This window comes from Dendrobates tinctorius, unplaced genomic scaffold (genome assembly GCF_039654945.1).
Source record: "Dendrobates tinctorius isolate UK_male_01 unplaced genomic scaffold, ASM3965494v1 ptg000491l, whole genome shotgun sequence".
Lineage (NCBI taxonomy): Eukaryota > Metazoa > Chordata > Amphibia > Anura > Dendrobatidae > Dendrobates > Dendrobates tinctorius.
Genome location: NW_027362152.1, coordinates 1,002,282 through 1,029,778, shown reverse-complemented (window position 1 = coordinate 1,029,778; position 27,497 = coordinate 1,002,282). Strand labels below are relative to the sequence as shown.

Here is a 27,497-nt window from a genome sequence, read left to right as displayed (position 1 = left end):
TGAATATAGGTCAATATTAAAAGAGTCTCCTGATGAGTCGCCTTTGGTGAGGACGATGAAACCCGTAGAAATGAGAGGCTTGGAGAGTGAGTGTGTATACGTCACCTCACCCTATATACTGAACTGTGGGGTATATGTTTTTTCTATTAGTCACCTACTGACTAATCTTCAGGGGGTGAATTATGTGTATAGATTTACATTTGGAATTAATAAAGCTTAGTTTTATCCTTTTGGCAGCAAACATGAGGAATGACAAGAGACAACCCATTTATGAAGATTCAATTTTGGTCAAAACTATTCCAACATTATGAATATAAAAAGGCTTCTCCCCTATGTGACGTCTCTGATGTTTATTAACAGTTAATTTCCAAGTAAAATATTTCCCACATTAAGAAAATGAAGGCTTCTCCTCTGTGTGACTGCTCTGATGTCTAACAAGAAGCGCTTTCTGGTTAAAACATTTCAAACATTCTGAACAGGAAAAAGGCTTCTCCCCTGTGTGAGTTCTCAGGTGATTAACCAAATCTGAATTCTGGACAAAACATTTCCCACATTCTGAACATGAAAAAGGCTTCTCCCCTGTGTGAGTTCTCTGATGGCGATCAAGAACCGATTTCAATTTAAAACATTTCCCACATTTTGAACATGAAAAAGGTTTCTCCCCTGTGTGAGTTCTCTGGTGCGTAACTAAATCTGATTTCTGGATAAAACATTTCCCACATTCTGAACATGAAAAAGGCTTCTCCCCTGTGTGAGTTCTCTGGTGGTTAACAAAAGCTGATTTATGTGCAAAACATTTCCCACATTCTGAACATGAAAAAGGCTTCTCCCCTGTGTGAGTTCTCTGATGGCGATAAAGAACCGATTTCAATTTAAAATATTTCCCACATTTTGAACATGAAAAAGGCTTCTCCCCTGTGTGAGTTCTCTGATGCTTAACTAAATCTGATTTCTGGATAAAACATTTCCCACATTTTGAACATGAAAAAGGCTTCTCCCCTGTGTGAGTTTTCTGATGCTTAACCAAATATGATTTCTGCTTAAAACATTTCCCACATTCTGAACATGAAAAAGGCTTCTCCCCTGTGTGAGTTCTCTGGTGATTAACCAAATATGATTTCTGGTTAAAACATTTCCCACATTCTGAACATGAAAAAGGCTTCTCCCCTATGTGGGTTCTTTGGTGTAGCGTAAGTTTCTATTTATGGTTAAAACATTTCCCACAATCTGAACATGAAAAAGGCTTCTCCCCAGTGTTAGTTCTCTGGTGATTAACCAAATGTAATTTCTGGCTAAAACATTTCCCACAATCTGAACATGAAAAAGGCTTCTCCCCAGTGTGAGTTCTCTGGTGATTAACCAAATGTAATTTCTGGCTAAAACATTTCTCACATTCTGAACATGAAAAAGGCTTCTTCCATATGTGAGTTATTTGGTGTTGCTCAAGATTCCCTTTATGGTTAAAACATTTCCCACATTCTGAACATGAAAAAGGCTTCTCCCCTGTGTGGGTTGTTTGGTGTAGCGTAAGATTCCATTTTCTGTTAAAACATTTCCCACATTCTGAACATGAAAATGACTTATTTGCTTTAGGAGCAGTTTGTTCTTTAATGCCTCTTTTGTGACTTTGATTTTCCTTTGTAGTCAGTAATGAATCAGAAGATGGGACCCGTTTCATAGGATCAGATGACAGATCTTTGCTGTGAATGGATGATGATATATCTGGAGTAACAGCAAACACTTCAGTTGTATCTTGTAGGATCTCAAGATAATCTGATTTAAAAATTGAAGATGTCAGCTGTCCCTCTGATCTCCTGATACAGTCATCTGCTAAGATAAAAAAACAATTATTATTTTCTAATAAAATATCCTTGAGTTTTATATTTTTGAACATTTATACTTACACTGTCCATAAAAATGGCAAGTTATGTAAAAAACTTTAACTATTTACCAAGACAATGAGAGTTCACAGTCTAATAGAAAACCTTCTTGGATGAACCAGTAGTGTGTGGTGTTCAACTGTTTGTTCATTCTGCCTCCCAAATATCGAATAAAAAGAAACCAATCAATGTTATGTAGGCGAAAATAATACCAATTCTCATCTCACAAAAACAAGTCCCCACTCAGGTCCATCATCTGTCATTGGAAAACACGGGTATTACATACCTGGTTATGTGTTTTTTCATGAGATATTACGGCACCACAAGAGAGGGGATCTGCCCAACAAGGACAGGAAGCCTTCAAGATAAAAGAGGCGGTTCCTCTCTCCGCATCAGTTGTTTTACAGAGCACGAGAGGAACTTCGCAGGTTAGTGTACATATAAATAATACATCCTTTATACTACTAAATTTCCAACACCCAAGGGAGTGTATAACGCTAATAATGCACCCAACTAATGATGTGAGCAATAGGGAGGGAATATAAGGGTGCCGTCATGCCTCATGAAAAAATACATTAGTAGGTATGTAATACTCGTGTTTTTCCATTATAACATGACGGCACCACGAGAGAGTTACAGAGATTTGTATTCTCTTAGGGAGGGATCACTGCTTGTAACACTCTTCTCCCGAATGTGAGATCAGAGGTAGCAGATAGATCTTATCTATAATGTTTGAAAAAGGTAGATGGAGAGGACCAAGTGGCCGCCTTACAGATTTGGTCGATGGAGGCGTCAGCTCTCTCCACCCAAGACGTCGCCATGGCCCTCGTGGAGTGGGCTTTTAGGCCCTCTGGAACAGCCCTGCCTGCATTACTATACGCTAGCATGATGGCCTCTCTCACCCATCTAGCTATAGTCTGTTTAGAGGCTTTAAGGCCCTTTCTTGCCCCATGGTATGAGACAAATAAGGCCCTGTTTTCTCCAGGGTCTTGTCACCTCTAAATACTGCAGGATACATCTCCTAACGTCTAGGCAATGAAGTCTCTCATCCTTCTGGTTACTGGGGTTAGGACAAAAGGATGGTAAGACCATCTCCTGAGCCATGTGGAATTTCGATACCACCTTAGGAAGATATGCTGGGTCTAATTTTAACACTATTGTCCATGACCCGAGTGTAGGGAGGGTCTGCTGATGTTGTGTTTAGTGGTTCAAATGGACTTTCTGTCAGAGATGATAGGACTAAATTTAGACCCCAAGGAGGAGGAGTAGTGGACAGGACAGAGCCAGCTCTAGTACAGGCCCGGATAAATCTGGCCACCCACCTATTGTTTGCTAGGTCACAGTTGAATAAGGCTGCCAGGGCTGAGACGTGTAATTTGAGGGTACTGACAGCTAACCCCAACTCTAAACCTTTTTTCAGAAATTCCAGTATTGCCACTATCGGGACTTCCCCTTCTGGTATTGGGCCCGAGGTAGATAAGAATTTTTTCCATGTCCTTCCATAAATTCTTGTAGTCACTGGTTTTCTGATACTGAGTAAGGTGGATATTAACCCTGCTGAGAATCCCTTCTTCTCTAGTAGTGACCTTTCAAATTCCAGGCTGTCAAATGCAGTCCGGACTTCTGAGGGTAATTAAGTGACCCTGTGTTATGAGGTCGTGGTCTTCCGGGAGCACCCATGGGTCCCGTCACCGACATCACTCAGCCAGTAGAACCATGGTCTTTTCGGCCAAAAGGGAGCTAATCACTCAGCCAGTAGAACCATGGTCTTTTCGGCCAAAATGGAGCTATCACAATCACTCTGGCTTTGTTCCCCCTGACCTTCCTCAGAACTGCTGGAATGAGGCATATTGGAGGGAAGGCATACAGGAGACCTGATGTCCACTCTATCCTGAAGACGTCTACTGCCAATGGCCTGTCTGCTGGACTTAGGGAGCAGAATTTTTGAACCTTCCTGTTGGCTTTTGAGGCGAAGAGATCTATGTTGGGTCTCCCCCCACATATGCACAAGCTGTTGAAAAATTGACTCTTTTAGGTACCATTCTCCTTGCCTCAAGTGGTTCCTGCTCAGAAAGTCTGCCTTCAGGTTCTCCACGCCTCGAATATGCAGGGCCGATAATGAAAGGAACTGGTGTTCTGCCAGTCATGATCCTTTTTGCTATTTGCATCAGGGACTGAGAACGGGTACCCCCTGGTGGTTCATATATGCGACCGCCGTTCGGTTGTCTGATAGGACTCTCACCTGGTGTCCGCTTAGGTGTGTCAACAATCCTTTCAGTGCCTTTTCGATTGCTAGCAGTTCCCAATCTTTTGAGGATAGATTTCTTTCCTCCTGGGCCCAGGGATCCTGGAGCCATAGTGTGTCTAGATGGGCTCCCCACCCCCAAGGACTGGCGTCCGTTGTGACTACCTTGGAGGCTGTGTACATCCAGGGTACTCCTCTCGGAGAGGACTCTATCTGTAACCACCACCTGAGTGACTGGAGTACAGGTTCCGGGAGGGTGAGCTTTTGCTCTAACTGTCCCTGAAGCCTCAGGTCGTTTTGTAGCACACACCACTGAAGTTCTCTTGTGTGGAACTGGGCCTATTTTACTGCTGGTATGCAGGAGGTTAGGGACCCCAACACTGACATGGCCCTTCTCAGAGTCATTTCTGTTTTTTTTTTTATTGTCACGATTAAATTTTTGATCTTATCTTTCTCCTTTGGGAGGCGACACTCCTGCACTACCGAGTCCATTGTTAAGCCTAAGAAATTCTGGATCATTGCTGGTTCCAGTTTGGATTTTTTGAGGTTCAGCTGCCATCCCAATGTATGTAGTGTCTCCATCACTATTTTGACTGGTTCTTGACAGTGAGAGAGATTCCCACTATCAAGAAGTCATCCAGATATGTTATCATCTAAGTGTCTTCTTCCCTGAGATGCACTGTGACCTCTGCAATTAATTTTGTGAAGACTCGGGGGGGCTATCGCTACCCCAAAGGGCAGAGCCCTGTACTGAAAGTGACGCAATTGAGACCTCATCTGGACCGCTACCCTGAGGTAATTGCGATCTTGTTGCCGGATCGGGACAGGATAATAAGCATCCTTGAGGTCCAGGACTGCCATGTAGCACTGAGGAAAGAGGAGCTTCACCGCTGATCTTAATGTTTCCATTTTGAATGATGGGACTATCAGATATTTGTTGAGGCCTTTCAAATTTATAATCGTCCTCCAGGAGTTGTCTGTTTTTTTATGAGAAATAGGGGGGAGTAAAAACCTTCCTTCCTTTCCTCTTCTGGAACTTCTTCCAGGACATGTTTGTCCAGACTTTCCTGTTTTTCTTGAGAGGACTGTACTGGAGTCTGCATGTATCTTCATGGCGGCCAGTGGTGGAATCTTAACTCCAGACCTGACCCTACAATTTGTCGGATCCAGGTGTTGGATGAGATAATAAATTTTATTTCTATAGCGCCGACATATTCCACAGCACTGTACATTTCAGAGGGGACTTGTACAGACAATAGACATTACAGCATAACAATAATCATATAGATCATAACAGATACCAAGAGGAATGAGGGCCCTGCTCGCAAGCTTACAGTCTATGAGGAAAGAGGTAGACACGAAAGGTGGGTGGTAACAGTTGCCCTGATTGTAAGGACCAGCCATAATGTTAAGTGTGTAACAGTACAGACACAGAGGGCTAATGGATGCATAAAGCATGTGGGAACATGATGCGGGGAACCTGGTTATGGTAAGACTTTTGGCTGTGCCACACAGGGATAGATTAGGTTAATGTGTTGAGGCGGTAGGCCAGCCTGAATAAATGCATTTTCAGGGCACGCTAAAAATTGTGGGGATTGGGGACTAATATTGACCTGGGAAGTGCATTCCAAAGAATTGGCGCAGCACGGGTATAGTCTTGGAGACGGGAGTTGGAGGTTCTGATTATGGAGGATGCTAACCTCAGGTCATCAGCAGAATGGAGGGCGCGGGTAGGGTGGTATACTGAAACAAGGGAGGAGATGTAGGGTGGTGCTGAGCCATGGAGAGCTTTGTGGGTGAGGGTAATAAAGTTTATACTGAATTCTGGAGTGGATGGGTAGCCAGTATAATGACTGGCACAAGGTAGAGGCATCGGTGTAACGATTGGTGAGGAATATGATCCTGGCTGCAGCATTCAAGACAGATTGGAGGGGGGAGAGTTTGGTAAGAGGGAGACCGATTAGAAGAGAGTTACAATAGTCCAGACGAGAATAAATAAGAGAAACAGTAAGAGTTTTTGCGGAGTCAAAAGTAAGAAAAGGTCGAATTCTAGAAATGTTTTTGAGGTGCAGATGGCAAGAGCGAGCCAGTGATCGAATGTGGGGGCAAAGGAAAGCTCGGAGTCAAGTATGAACCCAAGACAGCGGGCATGTTGCTGGGGAGTAATAGTGGAACCACACACGGACATGGCAATGTCGGGTATAGGTACATTAGTAGCGGGAGGAAATGAGAGAGCCTTCCCCCCACCTGAGAAGGCCCGTCACTGGGAAGGTTTTTTGGCGTCTTTGGAGGGCTTGCCGAAGTAGAAGCCTCTCCCACCTCTGGATCGCTTGTCAGTGTTGTTTCTGTCTCGATCCCTGTACTGCTGTCTTCTGAATTTTCGGCCCTTCTGAAAGGAACGCCGAAAGGCCTGAAATGGCTGTTTTGGGAAATTTTTCTTTTTGTCGCCGGCTTTCTCCAATACGTCATCCAGTGCCGGTCCAAACAGGAAATTTCCCTCACTTGGCAGAGAGCAGAGTTTCATCTTTGCCTGTGTGTCCCCCAGCCAGCACTTGAGCCATACTGCACGGCGTCCCACATTAGTTAAGGCTGCTAATTTTGCTGCTAGCCTGGACGAATCTGAAGCCTCAGCAAGAAAGACTGCCGCTGCTCTGATGGCCGGCAATGCTTCTAAGATAGACTCCCTGGGGACTCATTGCTCTAGCTGATCCTCCAGGTTATAAACCCATATTTTTAAGGATCTAGCAACACAAGTGGCCGCGATAGCAGGCCTTAGTGCACCAGCCAAGGCCTCCCAGGCTGTTTTAAGACAATTGTCTGTCTTTCGGTCCAGAGGTTCCTTTAGGGAACCTAGATCCTCAAAGGGTAGGGAGGATTTTCTGGTGACTTTTGAGATCGCTACATCAATTTTTGGAGCTCTATCCCAGTATGAGGATGCCTCTTCATCAAAGGGGTACCTCCTTTTTAGGGAACTGATTATCTGGGACTTCTCTGATTTTTCCCATTCCCTTTTTATGAGCCCTTCCAGCTGTTCGTTAATAGGGAAGGCTCTACGTTTTTTCTTTTGCAACCCGCTAAACATGAGTTCCTGAGCCGTCTTTTTTGATACTCATCTACCAGCCCCATGGTAGATCGAATTGCTTTCATAAGTTTATCTGTCGCTTCCACTGGGAATGTGTCTTCCTCATCAGAGCTATCTGAATAGCGGGATTTATCAGAGTCCTCCTCTGATCCCGTGGAGTCCTCCTGAGAGACCACTGAGGGGCTTGATCTATCTCTTGCTTTGCTATCCGTATCCTCTGATTGTAATGCCCTCACTGATTTACCAACTTCTGTTTGAATCAGAGATCTCAGGTTATCTGAAAAAGAGGGCGTTTCTTCTGCTACTGTTTTATTAATACAGTCCTGGCACAATCTTTTACTCCAAGATGCTCCTAAGGGACTATTGCATAAGGGAAATTCTTTATTCTTGGATTTTGTCCTATTCTTTTTAGGGGCCTCCTATACTCCACCCCGCCAATGTATGTAAAAAGAGGGGAGAGAGGAGACAAGAGAGAGAGAAAGAACAGACATTAGCATGCTGGACTTTTCTCAAAGCTCACTCACCACTCGGACGCTTCACAGAACGGGTACCGGGTCTGGAGGCTGACTGGTCTTCTCACTGTCTCCCAAAGAGACTAAGGACCCCTCCTTTTGTGGTGACGATCCGCCCTCGTGCTGCCCGAGCGGCTCCCACTGCTACTGTGGCGCGTCTGGCTCTTCTCTTCTGAGCGACACCGAATTTCCTGCACCTCCTGGTGCGGTTGCAGGTGCTCTGGCGAAGGACTCTCCATCTTACAAGCCGCTTTTCCTGCTGCTTCTTGACGAGAGTAGTCACACTCGACCTGGAAATGGTTTGGTGAGGCCTACTAGCAGTTCTGCTGTGTTTAAATATCAGCACCCTCATTTTTTTTTTTTTTCTTATGTGTGCGCGCCCCCAGCCTTCATATCCGATGCACGCTCATTTAGTGCCCGCCTTGCTACAATGACTGCGCTCGTGCACCCCCGGCTGAGGCAGGAACGCGTGCACCCGGTAACTAGATCCGGTGCGCACTCTGTACCGCTGTCTCCTGCGCGCCCCTGTGCATGACAACCAGAGCTCCCCCGTCCCTGTAAGCATGGACCACAGAGGTGCTGGTCTCCCCGCCGATCGGAGAGTCGCCCACGCTGTGTCCTACCTCCAGCTCTGGAGCTGTCTTAGTGCCGGCCCCAGAAGCGGGCACCCAGTTTACTTCCGGTGCGCACCCGGGTCATTTCCAGTACGCGCCCAGAGCCTACCCCGGTGTGTACCTGCGCCATACACCTGACGTTCTCCTGCCATACAACTTTTAGACCGAGCCACCGTGCTCTGTCATGGCTGTCGGATCAGAGCGCCACCCACGCTGTGTCCTACCTTGCCTGGACCGGAGGAAGCAAGAGCACTGCCACTTACTGCAGGTATTTTCTCCCCTGGGGAAGTTCATCTGGCTCTTACCTGCTCAACAGGGATGGTACACATATGTGGCCTCCAAGGAGCTTTAATTTCTGCCCGGGCACCGATGTGCCACACGGGCTGCATGGCCACCGTATGTCGACAGGGAGGGAGCACGGAAAGTGGCCTCCGTGGACTTCTATGGGGTATGCTTGGCATCAGGGAGGGAACACCCAAAGTGGCCTCCGAGGCTTCCAACTTCACCCGAGAATTTGCCTCAAGGGCTGTGGCCATGCACTCACTCAGGGGGGCATAGGAATATATGACCCCCGAGGCGACTACCAGTACCTGGTGACGGGTGTAGGAGACCGGTGCCTGCCAGTAATCACCCGACCTAGGCATACTCTTTTCTTCTTTCTTCAAGAATCTTCAAGAGGTTTTCATCTTCGAGGACGGGAAACCAACTGATGCGGAGGGAGGAGCCGCCCCTTTTATCTTGAAGGTTTCCTGTCCTTGTTGGGCGGATCCCCTCTCTCGTGGTGCCGTCATGTAGAATGGAAAAAACAGAGGTTCCCACACTGTTAGTGGCTCAAAGGCTGCTGAAAACCAACAAGATTTCCATAAATTAATCCAGCAAAATCCGCTCTCACTTCAGAGTCTTGCAGTGTGCGCAAACAACATTTAGGATCCCTGTATTTAGCAATATTATAGTGAGAAGAATCCGCTTAGTTTGCGGTGTCTCCTGGAGCACAATCTGGCCACTATGTGCTGGGTAAGAAAATGGCAAACGTGTAATTTTCACTCTCCAACATCCACTGCGTGTTAATTTCCAGAAAGAGGCTGTGGAGACAAAATATTCACTCAAAAATATCTTTTTATTCCCCAGAAAGAATATGATTTTTTATTTTCACGTTTCTACGTAATTAACTTCTGTGAAGCACTTGGGGATCAAAGAGCCCACCACACATCTAGAAAAGCTCCTTGGAGGTCTATTTTCCAAAATGGGGTCACTTGTTGGGGGCTTCCACTGTTTAGACACCTCAGGGGCTCTGACAATGACATGTCACCCACAAACAATTCCAGCAAAATCTGCTCTCCAATATGGCGCTCCTTCCCTTCCAAGCCCTGCAGTGCACCCAAACAGTAGATTTCCCCCACATATGGGGTATCGGCATGCTCAGGAGAAATTGTTAAACAAAATGTATGGTCCACTTTCTCCTGTTACTCTAGCAAAAATAAAAAAAAATTAGGTCTAAAGAAAATTTTTGTGACAGAAAAGTAAATGTTTATTTTTTCTTTCCACATTCCATTCATTCCTGTGAAGCACCTGAAGGGTTAATAAACTTCTTGAATGTGGTTTTCAGCACCTTAAGGGGTGCAGTTTTTAGAATGGTGTCACTTTTTGGTATTTTCGGTAATATTGACCCCTCAAATTCACTTCAAATGTGAAGTGGTCCCTAAATAAAATTGTTTTGTAAATATTGAAAAAAATGAGAAAAATCGCTGGACAACTTTTAACCCTTCTATCTTCCAAACAAAAAAAATTCTGTTTCCGAAACAATCTCAGAATCACCAGGATTCGTGGAAGCTTTTTAGAGTTATGACCTCATAAAGTGACACTGGTCAGAATTGAAACAAAATTGGCCCGGTCACGAAGGCAAAAACAGGCTCTGGCGTGAAAGGGTTAATATTTTGGTGCACAACCTTTTGAGGCAATCACCGCAATCAAACAATTCCTGTAACTGTCAATGAGACTTCTGCACCTCTCGACAGGTATTTTGGCCCACTCCTCAAGAGCAAACTGCTCCCGTTGTCTCATGTGTGAAGGTCGCCTTTTTCAGACGGCATGTTTCAGCTCTTTCCAAAGATGCTCAATAGGATTTAGGCTCATAGAAGGCCACTTCAGAATAGTCCAAAGTTTCCTCTTAGCCATCCTTGGGTGTTTTTAGCTGTGTGTTTTGAGTCATTATACTGTTGCAGGACCCATGACATGCGACTGAGACCAAGCTTTCTGACACTGGGCAGCACATTTCTCTCTAGAATCCCTTGATCGTCTTGAGATTTCATTGTACCCTGCACAGATTCTAGACACCCTGTGCCAGACGCAGCAAAGCAGCCCCAGAACATAACAGTGCCTCCTCCATGTTTCACAGTAGGGACAGTGTTCTTTTCTTCACATGCATCATTTTTCTGTCTGTGAACATAGAACTTATGTGCCTTGCCAAAAAGTTCCATTTTTGTCTCATCTGTCCATAGGACATTCTCCCAGGAGCTTTGTGGCTTGTCAACATGTAGTTTGGCAAATTCCACTCTGGTTTTTTTATTTTTTTTACAACAATGATGTCCTCCTTGGTTGTCTCCCAATCAAGTCCACTTTGGCTCAGATAACGATGGTGCGATCTGACACTGATGTTCCTTGAGCTTGAAGTTCACCTTTAATCTGTTTAGAAGTTTTTCTGGCCTCTTTTGTTACCATTTGTATTATCCGTCTCTTTGATTTGTCATCAGTTTTCCTCCTGCGGCCACGTCCAGGGAGGTCGGCTACAGTCACATGTAGCTTACATTTCTGAATATGTGCAACTGTAGTCACAGGAACATGAAGCTGCTTGGAGATGGTCTTATAACTTTTACCTGTAACATGTTTGTCTATAACTTTCTAATCTCCTGAGACAATTCTTTCCTTCGCTTCCTCTGGTCCATGTTGAGAGTGATACACACCATGTCACCACACAGCACAGTGAGGATCTGTAGCCTCTATACAGGCCACTCACTGACTCCAGGACTGTAGACACCTGTGATGCTAATTAGTGGACACACCGTGATTTCACATGTCCCTTTGTCACATTATTTTCAGGGGTCCCATCATTTCTGTCCAGGCCGATGTCATGATTTTTTTTTTTTTTTTATAAATTCTGTGGAAGCATGGCTGAAAAGCAATGTCTGACTTTCTTTTGTTCATTTTCATAAATGTTTTATTATTACTTTTGTCAGATTCAAGTCATTTCTGTGACCATTGTGGGTTTTTCTGTGATTAAACGAGGGGTACCAACAATTTTGACCACGTGTGTATAGATTATAACCCTCAGTGAATTAATTAATAACATGGAATCACTTTATGGGGATTTCGACTGTTCTGGTTTTCTGTCATTTAGTTATATTAGGGCTTCTGCATATGGTGTGTCCAATCTCATCTGGGATCTGTTCCTGCTGTCCAGCTGGAGTAATCTGCTCCCTACTTCAGCCAATTGGAAAGTACCACACCCTACTAAAGCACAAAGCACATGGCCGGAATCTGCCAGTTACATCGTTGTTCTCCTCTGGTTCAGTCCTCTGTGCTCAGCTTGTGGCTTGTGTATTTGTTCCCTGTTGTGACCGTGGCCCGTTTACTGACTACTCTTGTGTCTTCTGATTCTGTATTCTATCCTTCTGGTTCTGACCCGGCTACCTGACTATTCTTCTTGCCATCTAACACCACAGAATAGCAGGTAACACCATGGTCCAAGCCTAGGGGTCCCAGTGTAAGGTCAGATCCATGTAAGGGTGTTAAAGGGCGATGAGCAAGGCAATCCTCGGGATATGGAAAGCAGAGAAGATACAGCCAAGCATGTTCATGGCGGACATCTTTTGAGCTGCCAGGTGACCATGAACAGTGCTCCCAATACATTGGGTCTGCAAACTATTCCAGCTAGATCTGCATTCAAATAGCTAAATGGCGCTCCTTCCCTTCTGAACACTGCCATGTGCCCAGACAGTAGTGTACAATCATATGTAGGGTATAGAGCGAAGCTGGAAAATAATTTGTAAGATCCATTTGTTTCCTATTATCCTTTGTGAATAATTCCAAAGTTTTCACCACATAAAGTGACACACGTCAGATATTAACCCCTTCCCGACCAATGACGCCTACATTGGCTTCATGAAAACCTGTGCCATTATGATGAGTGACGCCTACGTAGGCGTAGGTGTCACCCGACACGCGGACACAGGACCCTTTGTGCTTCACCCCGGGGGTGGCTTCGCCCCCCGTGGCTACGATCGCTCTGACTCTTGAAAGTGAAACAGCCAATCAGAGCGATAGTAATATTTCAGCAATGAAATCTGATGAAATATTACAATCCAGCCATGGCCGATGCTGAAATAGTATCGGGCATGGCTGGAGACACCGATCCGACCCCCCCCACACAGACTGACAGGGACGATCGCCCCCGCCACCGACTGACGGCGCTGATCAGCTGTCTCCATCATCATCTTCTCCCATCCCCCTTGCCTCCGGGGTGTGTTGGGGTTAGGGTTGGAGTTAGAATTGACTGGTTTCCACTGTTTAGGCACCTCAGGGGCTCTCCAAACGCAACATGGCGCCACCATTTATTCCAGTCAATTATGAATTCAAAAAGTCAAACAGTGCTCCCTCCATTTCGAGCCCCGACGTGAGCCCAAACAGTGGTTTACCCCCACTTATGGGGTATCAGTGTACTCAGGAAAAATTGCACAACAACTGGAGGCTAAAAAGAAAAAATTTTTGTAGAAAAAAAAATGAATGATTTTTTATTTTCACGGCTCTGCATTATAAACTTCTATGAAGCACTTGGGGGTTCAAAGAGCTCGCCACACATCTAGATAAGTTCCTTAGGGGGTCTAGTTTCCAAAATGGGGTCACTTGTGGTGGGTTTCCACTGTTTAGACACATCAGGGGCTCTGCAAATGTAACATGATGCCCGCAGACCATTCCATCAAGTCTGCATTTCAAAACATCACTACTTCCCTTCCGAGCCCCGACGTGTGCCCATACAGTGGTCCCCCCCACATATGGGGTACCAGCGTACTCAGGACAAACTGGACAACTTTTGAGGTCCACTTTATCCTGTTACCCTTATGAAAATAAAAAAAATTATAGGCTAAAAAAATCATTTTTTGAGGAAAAAAAATGATTTTTTTATTTTCACAGCTCTGCGTTATAAACTTCTGTGAAGCACCTGGGGATTCAAAGTGCTCACCACACATCTAGGCAAGTTCCTTGGGCGGTCTAGCTTCCAAAATGGGGTCATTTGTGGGGGAGCTCCAAAGTTTAGGCACATCAGGGGCTCTCCAAACACGACATGGTGTTCGCTAACGATTGGAGCTAATTTCCAATTCAAAAAGTCAAATGGCGCTCCATCCCTTCTGAGCCCTGCCGTGCACCCAAACAGTGGTTCCCTCCACATATGGGGTACCAGCGTACTCAGGACAAACTGGACAACAACTTTTGAGGTCCAATTACTCCTGTTACCCTTGGGAAAATAATAAAATAGCGGGTTAAAAAAATCATTTTTGAGGGAAAAAAAATGATTTTTTATTTTCACGGCTCTGCGTTATAAACTTCTGTGAAGCACTTGGGGGTTCAAAGTGCTCACTACACATCTAGATAAGCTCCTTGGGGGGTATAGCTTCCAAAATGTCAGATTGACTGACCAATCACAGCGTTCTGGGTTCAGGGACTGACGGCATGGTTCCCCGCACCTCTTCCCATGCATGTCAGCTGTCTGTGTTTACACTCAGTGACGGTTTAAATGCTGGATGGACACAGTCCGTCATGGTGCGGGAACGGACATCCTGCCATGACGGACTGTGCCCATCCTTGGACGCTAAGGGGTTAAACAGTAAACCAGAGTTGCCCTCATTTATGGTGGAGCATTGGAGCTACTATGGATCCTGAGCAGAAGATTAGAGAAATAATATTGCTCCCCATTTCAGGAGAGATTGTGCAGTAATCTGAATTCCTTAGGATCAGAAACAATGTAATGTATGACGTGGAGTGACTCCATGACACCAGGGCTGGAGCCAACACATCTCCTGCAGGCGGGAATAAATGTATATTACAGCCATCAGCCACGTACAGCTTAGAGATCTATCATGGCACAGGTGGAATGTTTGTCCTGGAGATTATCACAATCCTCCCTGAAGTTAGTTGGTTTTAATACAAATTGAAAAGTCAGGATAAAGGGAAACTCTGCTGTTATTGGACAGAAATTCACACTTGGCCTCACTGCACATTTACTGCTGTCCATCATAAAAGGGAAGTTTGGCCAGAAAGACTGGACCTGGTCTTGTAGGGACCATGAGACATTCAGCAGCACAGAAGGGAGAGAAGATTCATCCGATAAGATCTCAGGGATCTTGGAAGCCAACAGCATCATTACCCTCCGCTGTCTCATACAGGCCCAGCATAAGATTTTTCTTCAAGTGATTTTCTATCTTGTCAGCACATTCTACGTACGCTGTCATTTGGCTTTATAGTTACAGATCTGGGCAGGTAACGGTCAGCGTCTCCTAATGTGAAGGAGAGAATGGCTAATGAAATCAATTATTAACCCTTATATAAGTCAGTTCAGATATGGTGAACCAAGATGGCGTCTGTGTCTTCAGACAACACCCTGGAAGGAATCCCTGGAATGCAGAAGCTGAGATACTGGATACCATATATGGAGTGAAGCTGAAATGGACCCATCATAGACTGACCCTGGCTACTCAGGAGATTGTGTGACACCCATCTCCTGTCTCTTTTTCTCGAGAATAAACTTCAGTTGTGTGCAAGTCTTTGCTGAGAAAGGAGTAGACATCTAACTCTGTGCTCGGTGTAACTCTTTAAGCGAGCACTCGGCCTATATTGGGTCAGGTACAAGCAATCATATAGATCTCATTTTAAGGGATCACCCTCACACTAATCCCAGGGGGTAGGTGGATCCTCCAGGTTGTAAGTTCTATACAAAAGGACTTTCAATGCCCAAAGTCATTTGAACAGTTTTGGGTGGAGGAGAATGTTGTGGTCTAGAGGCAAAATGGTGATCATGGTAATACGGCCGGACTACACCACCGATAAAGCAGCCACACCAGGTGACTGAGAGGGATCTGTGACTTCTCTGCATTCAGTGGTCACTACTCACCTGGGTAGTCATATGTGAGAATCTCCTCTTTACACCGCTCATCACACCTCACACATGTCTCTGTAGGATTAATATGGGTCAGATCTTCACCCTGAAACAAATATTGTAAAAGTCACCGACAGATGGAGAAGTCCCATCTATGATCAGCTATTATCCTGCCATCTCCACCGTTCTCATTACACAAGTATAAAACATATAATACTGGTGGATAAAACAAGACGGAGCACAAGACCTTCACAGCCGTCTACACATCATAGGGGAGATCTCCTGACACCTTCTCTCCATCTACCTGATGATCCTGAGGAGCACTGGGATCTTCTTGGTTACAGTCCTGTGGAAGAAGAGGACGGGGACATCTCTCTGGTGTTGTCCTCTTACTGGATAGATCTAGAGGAAACACATACAGGGACTGAATTCATTCTCTACATACAGATAATTATAGGCCGTGTGTATTTAGTCCTGTCTATTACCTGGTGATGTGAGGGGCTGGGGAACCTCCATTATGACGTCCTTGTACAGATCTCTGTGTCCTTCTAAATACTCCCACTCCTCCATGGAGAAATAGACAGCGACATCCTGACACCTTATAGGAACCTGACACATACAGTGATACCGTCATCCCCCGATTCCTTCACAGTGTTACTGTATAATGTCCCAGCATTCCCAGCAGTGTCACCTCTCCAGTCAGCAGCTCAATCATCTTGTAGATGAGTTCTAGGATCTTCTGGTCATTGATGTCCTCATGGATCAGGGGGTGAGGTGGAGGCCCCGTGATTGGGCTCAGGGGTCTTCCACATCCCTCAGACACAGGGTCCTGACAGCGATCACTAGAGGTCTTCTTCACCACTGTGTAATCCTGGTTATGGAGAGACACATTAATAAATCTCACTACAGACATTTCCAGAGTCCTCACCTCTCCAGTTCTGTCCATCTGTTATTCCCATAGATAAAAATAATCTTTATTTATATAGCGCCAACATATTCCGCAGCTCTTCACAGTTTAACAGTTCCAAACACAAGTCATAAGTAACAACGTTAACAATACAATAATTAAAGCAAAATAAGCCGCCCCTGCTGGTGAGAGCTTACACTCTACAATGAGGTGGAGGAGATACAGAGTACAGGGGTGTATATAAAATTGTATATTTACAATGAAGGTCCAGCCATCTTGTGGGAGTGAGGGATGGATGGAGATAGTGAATGGGCTACACACGCACACTTACACACAATGACTGTGATTAGTGAATGTGATAGGCCGCTCTGAACAAATGTGTTTTGAGGGAGTGCCTAAAACTATGCAAATTGTGGATAGTCCTAATTTCTTGGGGTAGAGCATTCCAGAGGATTGGCGCAGCACGGGAGAAGTCCTGTTGGAGTCGGGAGTGGGAGGTACGGATTAGTGCAGAGGTTAGTCGAAAGTCTTTTGCAGAGCGCAGTGGTCGATTAGGCCGATAGACAGAAATGAGGGAGGAGATGTAGGGGGGTGCTGCACTGTGGAGAGCTTTGTGGGTGAGAACAAGTACTTTGAATTGGATCCTATAATGAATGGGCAGCCAATGTAAGGACTGGTGCAGAGCGGACACGTCCGAGTACCGATTAGCCAGATGGACGACCCTAGCTGCTGCATTAAGTATGGACTGGAGAGGGGATAGTCGAGTAATGGGGAGGCCAATTAATAGAGCATAACGGTAATCCAGGCGGGAGTGGATCGGGGCGACAGTGAGGGGTTTTGTTGTTTCCATGGTGAGAAACGGGCGGATTCTAGAGATGTTCTTTAGGTGTAAGCGGCAAGAGGGGGCAAGAGATTGTATATGGGATGTGAAGGAGAGATTGGTGTTAAACATAATACCCAGACGGCGCACCTGCTGCCGGGGTGTTATTATGGTGCCACCCACGGAGAGGGAAATATCAGATTTCGGGAGGTTAGTAGACGGCGGGAGCAGAAGTAGTTCAGTTTTGGAGAGGTTGAGTTTCAGATAGAGAGCGGACATGATGTTGGAAACTGCGGACAGACAGTCACTAGCGTTCTGTAGTACAGCGGGGTAAGGTCGGGGGATGACGTATATAGTTGTGTGTCATTAGCATAAAGATGGTACTGAAAGCCAAATCTGCTGATGATCTGTCCAATTGAGGTCATATAAGAGAAGAGAAGGGAGCCAAGGACTGAGCCCTGAGGTACCCCGAAAGCGAGAGGAAGTGGATATGACGTGGAGCCAGAGAACAAAACACTGAAGGAGCGGTCAGAGAGATAGGAAGAGAACCAGGAGAGAGCAGTGTCCTTAATTCCTAGTGACTGGAGCCTAGAGAGTAGGAGATGGTGGTCAACAGTGTCGAAAGCTGCAGATAGGTCGAGAAGAATGAGCAAAGAGTGGTGACCATTACATTTTGATGTCAGAAGGTCATTGGTCACTTTGATGAGTGCAGTTTCAGTCGAATGTAGGAGGTGGAAGCCGGACTGTGAAGGGTCTATGATGGAGTGAGTGGAGAGGTAATGGGTAAGGCTGGAGTAGACCAAGCGCTCCAAAAGTTTAGAGATGAAGGAGAGATTGGAGACTGGTCTGTAGTTGTTTGTGCAGATGGGTCGAGAGTGTTTTTTTTTTTAGTAATGGAGTAACGATGGCGTGTTTGAAGGAGGATGGGAAAATGCCTGAGAGATTGTAATTAGGTGAGTTGTGACGACTGGAGAGAGAGACTGGAGGAGATGTGAGGGAATGGGGTCGGTAGTGCATGTGGTCGGACAAGAGGAAGAGAGGAGTCTGGATACATAGATAAGAATTATGTAATGTGACGTCATCAGAATCTCTCACCTCTCCAGTGAGACGGAAGAGGATCTCTAGGGTGAGGTGTAACATCCTCTCCGCCATCTTCTCTCTGTCCATATCCATCTTTGATGGGTAAATCAGGAAAATTCTTTTTTGTAGAAGATCTTCACTGAGAGGATCCGATATTGAAGAGACCTGAATGAGAAGATGAGCCGATGTAACATCATAAGAATCCTGTGTAATAATACAATTACTGGAGATAATAAGGGAAACATATGAGGAGATTTATTATCTTACAGGGTTTAGTTTTCTTCCCTGACATCTACTAATAAAACCTATATATTTAGGCCACAGACAACAAGCAGTTTCCTCCTCGGAGTCGGCAGCTGAACACGTTCCTCATAGACTCATCTTCCATAACGCTAATTCTCGTCTCATTACCGACACTGGAATCGGCATTAGCAATACTGCAGGAGATATTCATTACACGCGACATGAGAAATAACTCCTTCATGATGAGGACGACATCTTCATCTTCTACTACGGCTCTAGAGACAGATTTGGCCAGAGTCGGTCACTGACTCCATCCCCACCGGCCGTCTATATGAAGGTTTCCCGTCTTCCCCGCACTGGAATCTTCTATCACGTTAGATCTCAGCTCTGAGTCACACACAGAAGTTTGAGGCTTTTAGAAAAGATTTTTTGTTTCCACAATCACAACGGACAGAAATGATCTGATCCCAAAGTCTCCATGTACAGTGATTTATGGGGATTATTTCTGGCCTCAGGCTTTCCTATATTACAAGAAAAACACCAGAAAAAGCCGATATTAAAATGTTTCTACAGAAAATTGGCCCCAACAATTCTTGTAAGAAGAAAAAAGCAGAAGACACATTTTATAATTTTTAACATGTTAAACATTTGTTACAAAAAAAAAATCTTTTTGGGCCCCAGAACATAGATGTACACCGCAGGGACGGCACAGAGGAGGCTGCAACAAAAACCCTGAAAAGCAAACATGGCATCTAAGAAGGTGTGACAGAGTCTGGCTGAATGCCCCCCGCCTCCCAGTACTCGATAGTATGGGGCGGCCTAGTTACTCCGATACTTACATGCCTAATAATGGGGTCTGGGCTGCAATGTATGAAGAGCTATTAGGCCAGGCCAGAGGCAGCATCCAATAAGTTACTGTTATGATTAGGTAACCGAGGAGGATAGCAGGTGAATAGGCTAGGCAACCAGATAACCAGAGAGGTTGGTAACTTAGCGGATTGCAGACCCCTAAACTGACGACACAACTAGAATTAGCCGTGGGACGTACCTACGATGCCCTAGATGCCTCAGCACAGCCAAAGAATTAACTAAGTCTAAAGAGAGAAATGGGAAAGCCGCGTAAGGAAATGATGGGGCCCAAACTGTCTAGATAGAACAGGACAGGAAAGGATACTGTCTGTAATCACGCAAAAAACCCTAAGAAAAATCCAACCCGTCTGATATGCAAAAATACTGAGGCCACACGACCTCTCCCCCACTAAATCGGAACTCTGGTGTAAACTGAACGCAAAACAAAGATACTGATATAACAGGGGATTAGAGATACAGACACAAGCTGTGACATATGAAACAGAGTCCAGCACAGGTCCCAGCAGGGAAACAGGCTTAACTCACACCAGCAGAGCTAAAATCAGAGACCAGCAAAAATGAATCAAAATGCAAAAGAGATTCAAGCAGACAAATAACTTATCTGAAAGATGCAGGACCAAGCAGAAGGCAAGCAGACTTCTTAAATGCTCAGGAAGCAAACCAAATCACCGGCAACAATGGAGGGAAGGTTGCTCACTTAAATCTCTCCAGTCTGTGACACCTGACCTCCATTCATCATCCTCAGGTGATTGATTTCTGTCAGCCAGACCAGCTCCATTACCAGCACCAACCACAAGAGGGAGCCTACACTCAGAAGCCAGGTCAAAGGTGCTCTCAAAAGTACCCCCACCGAACCCTCACCCAAACCAATCAGGATGGGCCCAGTGAAAGGCGCCATCCAATCTCTCGGCATGAATGTCCAAAGCAAACACCCAAGAATTATCCTCCTGACCATAACCCTTCCACTTGACCAAGTACTGGAGTCTCCGTCTAGCCATATGAGAATCCAATACCTTCTCTACTTCATACTCCAGATTACCCTTAATCAATACAGGATCAGGGGGTGCAGCCTTGGGAACTACTGGCTCCACAAACCTTTAACAAAGATTTATGAAAGACGTTGTGAATCTTGAATGATACTGGAAGAGCCAAACGGAAAGAAACGGGATTAAGGATTTCCAAAATCTAATAAGGTCCAATGAACCTTGGCTTAAATTTTGGAGAAGCAATTTTCATAGGAATATTTTTTGAGGACAACCAAACCAGGTCACCCACTTTAAACCGGCGACCTATAGTCCTATGCCGGTTGGGAAAACGTTGGGCCTTCTCCTGAGAGTGAGACAACTTATCCACTACTTGATCCTAAATCTGCTGCACTCTCTCTACCACAGAATCATCACCTGGACAGGCCGAAGCCTCCACCTGCCTTGAAGAAAACCGAGGATGAAACCCGAAGTTGCAGAAAAAAAAGAGACATCAAAGTGGCAGAACTAGCCCTATTGTTAAGAGCAAATGCAGCAAAGGGCAGAAAAGAGACCCAGTCATCTTCATCAGCAGACAAAACATCTCAAATAGGTTTCCAAAAGTCTGGTTTGCTCTCTCACTCTGCCCATTGGTCTGAGGGTGAAACGCAGAGGAAAAGGACAACTGAAATCCCAGTTTAGAATAAAAAGCTCTCCAAAATCTGGAAACAAAACTGGACTCCTCTGTCAGACACAATGTTCTCCGGAATACCGTGTAAATGAACTACCTGCTGTAAAAACAAGGGCACCAACTCAGAAGAGGATGGCAACTTTGGGAGTGGTACAAGATGGTCCATCTTGGAAAATCTATCACAGATCACACAAATAACAGTTATTCTCTGAGAGACAGGGAGGTCGGAAATAAAAATCCATTGAAATATGGGTCCATGGCCTCCTGGGCACCGGCAGTGGCACTAATAATCCACTAGAATGAGAACAGGGTTTGGACCCTGAACAAGTCCCACAGGACTGCACAAAATTCCTGACATCATGAGATAAGGCAGGCCACCAAAAAGACTGACTCACCAAATCTCTGGTACCAAAAATACCAGGATGCCCAGCTAACGCGGAGCAATGAATTTCAGACATTACTCTTCTCCACTGGTCAGGGACATACAATTTTGCCATAGGGCATCATTCAGGCTTGTCCTCCTGAAATTCCTCCAGGGTAAGTCTCAAATCGGGTGAAATAGCAGAAATAACCACACCCTCATTTAGAATGGTAGTAGGCTCAGTCACATCAAGAGAATCCGCAAAGAAACTCCTAGAAAAGGCATCTGCCTTAATATTCTTAGTACCAGGAAGAAAGGAGACCACAAAATTAAAACGCATGTGTAATGGTAATGTAAGATATAAGTACGAAATGAAGGTTCCATGAGCATTACACTACAGATGAGACTTCTGCCTGTCACACGCTGCAGATGTGACCCCCCTCCTTCCCCCCAAAGCAGCTGCAGCTGTGTGTGTCTCCTCTGCCTGCATCTGTAATAGGACACCAGACACTTCCTGTGCCAGCATTTATCTCCTCTACAGCTAAGGAATGTTAATTAAGCTAAGGGGAAAGAATGTCTTTGTTTGAAGCACAATGCGGCTGGATACAAGTATGGGTAATATTAAAGAGACTGGATCGCGAAAATCATACGCGACAGAGATATGAAAATTAAATTTCTGCAAAATGCATAGACCCAGCGTTCTGGCCCATAATTTTCACGGTTCTAGCATCCACGGAATTCGAGAACTGGATTTCTCCTAAACAGTGTATCATAATTACTGCCTGTTTGGTCTCGAATTATTGTCTTCGACAGGATAAAAAGAATGATACCAAGTGCATGTTTATACAAGGTACCCTCTGTGAGATATAGTCATTATAAGTTTTGTAGTCAGAATTGTAACTCCTAGAGCAGGGGGAGGAACATCACCAGACCGCCATTTCGTGATGTCACAAATCCAATGCTATAAGGTACTCCCCCCCCTAAAATTGTTCATTCCAGCTAAGAGATCTCATGCCAAGAGGTCCCCAGATGAGTGGAGACGTGTGGCTCCGCCTTCTCCCCACATGGTTAGCCTAAGACCATCTAAGCAACTGTATGTGATAACCTATTTTCATACCTTTTGTTTTATATTTGCATTGTACATATCTAATGTCTCAACTTTGTAAGATCTTTTACCTCTGTAATCACTGCCCCCCTTTTGGGGAATAAATTGTAACTTTATTAGTCTGTCTTCATGCTCTAAAAATGAACAAGTGCCTTTAAGATAATTCCGCTACTAATTTGGGGGTTTGCTATGGACCCTCTCAATTAACTCATTGATTAAGAGATTCGTAGCTGGTGGCGGCGACGTATGGTCTGCGCCCCGGGCACTGCTGGCTATGACGGAAAGGGATTTTATAAGCTAATTGGGTGGCTGCTGCCAGAGCATTTTACATTTCCCTCAGACTAATGTAAGGTCTGCCGGGTGGCCAGACCTCATTGAAGCAGCCGGCCGGCGACCCATTATCCCATGTGTAGTTCCCTGACTGACAGGGTAAGGGGGGCGCCAAGAGCTGCGAGTTCCAAAGTGGAACTGGAAAAGTAGGATATATACAAATCCCCGCAGTTCGTGGAAGCTTGTTAGCAGTGGTGGGACATCCAAAATAACCCTCCTGCGATAAATTGTTAGGGCAAGACTAGCTTGCTGTTTTTATCATAGGGTGCCAGCGGTGGGATAACCAAGATAAGCCCCCCTGTGCCTGTGACAGCCATGTGTCGGCAGTGCGTCGCATTCCTCAGTCGGTGACATACCGGTGTCAGCAGATGGGATCGTGACAAGCAGTAATGAGGAGCCGGACCAAACTCATGACCCGGGGTAAGATAAAAGGAAAAGCGCACGCTGCAGCAGTCAGTTTGGCGATAACCAGCAGCAGCGCACAGCTGAGAGAGCAGCGCGCTCCGTCCACCGATCATCGGTGCTGCAGAAGGCTGCGTTCACTGTCCGCAGCAGGACCGCGGGAGACAAAGGTGCCTTGCGCCCCATGACAGAAACCAAGAAAGGTGCTATGCACTCCGTGACTGGGTACCGCACACGCGCAGAGAAAACCGAGCACCAGACATACATTGGCGGCCTTCCCTGCCAGTTGCTGCACGGCCATTTACGCTTCACTCTGGGAGTGCTGCGGTTTTGTTTGTTTCGGCTGCATGTGTTTATGGACTAGAGGCTCAGCGCAAGGTACCAGAGACCGACCGCTGCCGCCAGAAGACGGACCATCGTTTAAAGGACCCTTGGACTATGGAGTTTTGGAGATGACAGACGGGGAAATTGTGGACTGAGGACATTGCATGTTGGCCATCTACATGGATTTGTTGTACAAACATGGATTTATGGAAGAAAAATAGTTGCATCGGTAACCTGCCTAGGTGATTATTACACCCCACAACCTCAGATCTCCACAGGGATGATTTGATCTCACTTCTCATTACGCTAGCCCAGTGTTTGTTAATCATGGGCTATTAATCTTTTACAGGATCAGTTTTCCATATTACAGAATTGTATCTTTATAAATGTCACACTGATGGGCCGTATGGCATCCAATGCTTTCTGCTCCGACCCATCTGAGTTCAGTCACATTGCGAGTCCAGATGAGAAAACCCCACCGATCTGCCCAGCCTGATAGAAGAACATTGCTCCGAGTGCAGGCCAATATGCAGAGGATGGCACTCAACTGATTATTATGCCAGCACGAGCGAGACACAAAAATGTGAAGAGTCACATATTATACTGAACAGGCAGTAATAAGACAAGGGAAGCAGAACTATCAATATGGAATTCATCATCTTTCCCCTCTCTCACTCTACCCCTCCACCAGAACTATCCATCAATGTCAATGGCTGCTCTCTTTCCCCAGTCAGCTCGCTGCCTTGGGGTGATCCTCGACTCTGCCCTCTCAAACCACATATCCAAGCCCTTGCCTCCTCCTGCAACTCAAAAATATTTCCCGGATCCGCTCATTACTCAACCATGAAACCACAAAAACACTAGTGCACGCTCTTATCTCCCGCCTCGACTACTGCAACCTCATACTCTCTGGCCTCCCCCCTCTAACACTGCTCCAGTCCATCCTACACTCTGCTGCCCAACAAATCCACCTGTCTCCCTGCTATTCCCCAGCCTCCCCCCTATGCCAGGCCCTTCACTGGCTTCCTATTGCCCAGAGGATCCAGTTCAAAACCTTAACTATGACATACAAAGCCAGCCACAATCTGTCTCCTCCATACACCTGTGACATGGTCTCCCGGTACCTACCCACACGCAACCTTCGATCCTCCCAAGATCTTCTTCTCTACACCCCCTTATCTCTTCTTCCCACAAGACTTCTCCCGTGCTTCCCCCATACTCTGGAACACTCTGCCACAACACATCATACTCTCACCAACAACGGAAACCTTCAAGAATAACCTGAAGACTCACCTGTTCCGACAAGCCTACAGCCTGCAATGATCCTCAGTCTACTGAACCACCGCACGACCCACTCTACCCTCTCCTAGTGTACCCTCACCCATCCCTGTAGACTGTGAGCCCTTGCGGGCAGGGTCCTCTCTCCTTCTGTACTTGTGTGCCCCTTGTCTTACACATGTTTATTGTCTATATTTCACCTTTTCATATGTAAAGCGCCATGGAATAAATGGCGCTATAAAAATGTATAATAATAATAAGGGAGAGTGATTAACAGTGGTGGCCAGAAATATTGGGGCAGTTCATAGATAAGGAGTGTGAGGTTTTAATGTCCTGTTATTTTAGGTCTGATCCAGGGTTGTAGTCTCCAGGAGGTCTGAGGAGCACATTCCTTCATTGATGTAGCAAGACATAAATCCATGTGACACATTCATTCCAGCTCTGTCACAGTTCGTCAGAGTTTTGTAAACCATTAGTATCCAAAAAATAAAATGTGAAAATTGCATAACATTACAAAGATATTTTTCCTCTGGAAAATCTGCCCTAGCCTGTCCCATCAGTGGTGACAGCAGCAGTCAGACCCTCAGCGAGGAGCAGCTTATTTATAAGAAAAAACAATTATGGACAAAAAAAAACAACAACATACAACTGGTCCGGCTGTAAGAGCTCCATGGAAGTGCGGGTCTGGTCTACTGGTGAGTACTTACCTGTAGAGAGTTCCCCCAATAAACCGCAATGTGTGGACACAGCCAGATACAGATCCAACTGCAGTTACCGAATTTTTCGGATTATAAGACGCACCCCAAATTTTGAGGAGAAAAATAAGAAAAAAAAAAAAAAAATTTTTTAATAAAATGGTGGTGCTTCTTATAATCCATGCGTCTTATTGCCTTGGGTAGTGGCTGCGGTGAAGCTGTATCCCATGGTCGCTGCTGGAGGAGGCAGGAGTGGGGTGATTCTGCAGGTCGCAGGTAGGGATGAGGGGGTGCTCCGATGTGCGGTGCGCTGGTGCGGGTGTCTCCGGTGGTTGCTGGCTGCTGGTGCGGGGGTCTCCGGTGCCCAGCGATGCTGCGTGCGTGTCCGGTGCGGCCTGGAGCTCTGCCGACATTTTGCAACATGCCAGAGCCCCGATACTTCCGCGTTTCTCTGTGCGAATGCAGTGGACTCAGATACTCTGTCCGCCTCCAGTGGCGGCGCATGCGCAGACGGTGATCTTGGAACCAATATCTCGAGAGAGGAGATTTCAGTGCTGAGATCTCATCTCTCGAGATCTTGGTCCCGAGATCACCGTCTGCGCATGCACCGCCCCTGATGGCGGCCATATTCCCGGTGTCCACAGCACACGCACAGGGAACCATGGATGTACTAGAGCTCTGGCATGTCGCAAAATGTCAGCAGAACCCCGGGCAGCGCCGGACACCCACGCAGCACCGCTAGGCACTGGAGACACCCGCAGCAGCGGCCAGCAACCACCGGGCACCCGGACACCCACCTCATCCCAGCCTACGGGGTACACCCACAGTATCGGTAAGGCATATACGCTATGTAAGACGCACCCCCATTTTCCCATCTTTGGGAAAAAAAAGTGCGTCTTACAAAGCAAGAAATACAGGAACTCCACTAATGTCACACCGAGCTTTATCATTCTAGAAATGAAAATTCAACCCATATCTGTCAAACTATTTTATTACAAGTCAAATAGAACTAAAATATATAAATCTATGCATACATACAAAAGAATGATAATGAGTTTTAGAAATCAAAACAATTAAGGCACATTAGAGGTTAATGACAAAAAGCAAAACACATTTTGTACCAACGTCCCCGGCTCTTCAGCTGCAAAAATCGTATTGCGGTACTTAACACAAAATTCCTCTCTGAATCCACTATAGCACACGAGCGTGGGAAAAGGGAAGGGGACCTAGGTGGGCTCTGCGCCATAGAGATCACATCCTAGGATGACCCAAAAAACAAAACAAAGCCCTGAAAAAAGAGAAGCATCAAAAGTACAGAGAGTATGTAAGGCAAATACAGTAAAGGTGAGAAATATTAGACAAAGGAAATGAAAAGGTGGTAGACCCCCACAGGAGCAACCCTAGCAAGCCATGAGCAGTGGAAAGAGGGGAATATCGGAGATCTTAGACTCCTCTGACATCGGAGGGGCGCTGGGTCACACCTATCCTGGCAGAACACGGATGGTGGAGGCACCAGCACTGCACTTGGTGGAGAGATGACAAATGATGAATTGGCATCCAAAGAGGTCACTACTGTGGAGGGCACGGTGAAAGAAAATGGAGGAAACGCACAACATCTAGAATTTATTATACATTTATGTAAGAAAAATCATGCCTAAGTTGTACAAAAAGCCACGGCCGCACCTCCCAATATTCACACCGTGATCTAATGCCCATCAGCAACTATGTATAAACCGCATGTAAAGTAATAACCTCATGTTCACCCATGTCCAGCAGCATGCGCACCCCCGCAGAAACCTCGCACATCTAGACACTCGCACACTCTCTGACTCTATTCTACCACTGTCCTCCATATCTTCACGACACAGACACTGCCACTAGTTTCTACAATGCCACTCTTGCATCAGCCATCGACTCAGTCGCCCCTGTCATGCATAACAGAGTGCGAC

At 45.8% G+C, this 27,497-nt stretch overlaps 1 protein-coding gene across 2 annotated transcripts in view; it reads right to left on the bottom strand.

Moving 5' to 3' along the window:
- Positions 1-1,065: 1,065 nt before the first annotated feature.
- LOC141078034 (gastrula zinc finger protein XlCGF66.1-like) overlaps positions 1,066-27,497 on the bottom strand; it is an 80,895-nt gene continuing 54,463 nt past the window's right edge. Inside the window, exons 2-7 of one of the 2 annotated variants that reach the window (XM_073564840.1) lie at positions 18,303-18,452; positions 16,172-16,351; positions 15,966-16,089; positions 15,785-15,882; positions 15,496-15,586; positions 1,066-1,830 (exon numbers count right to left, since the gene is read on the bottom strand). In XM_073564840.1, the coding sequence (XP_073420941.1) occupies positions 1,199-1,830; positions 15,496-15,586; positions 15,785-15,882; positions 15,966-16,089; positions 16,172-16,351; positions 18,303-18,452 (1,275 nt within the window). In that variant the 3' untranslated portion in view covers positions 1,066-1,198. The remainder of the gene's footprint in view (positions 1,831-15,495; positions 15,587-15,784; positions 15,883-15,965; positions 16,090-16,171; positions 16,352-18,302; positions 18,453-27,497) is intronic. The other variant, XM_073564842.1, reaches the window with a different exon arrangement.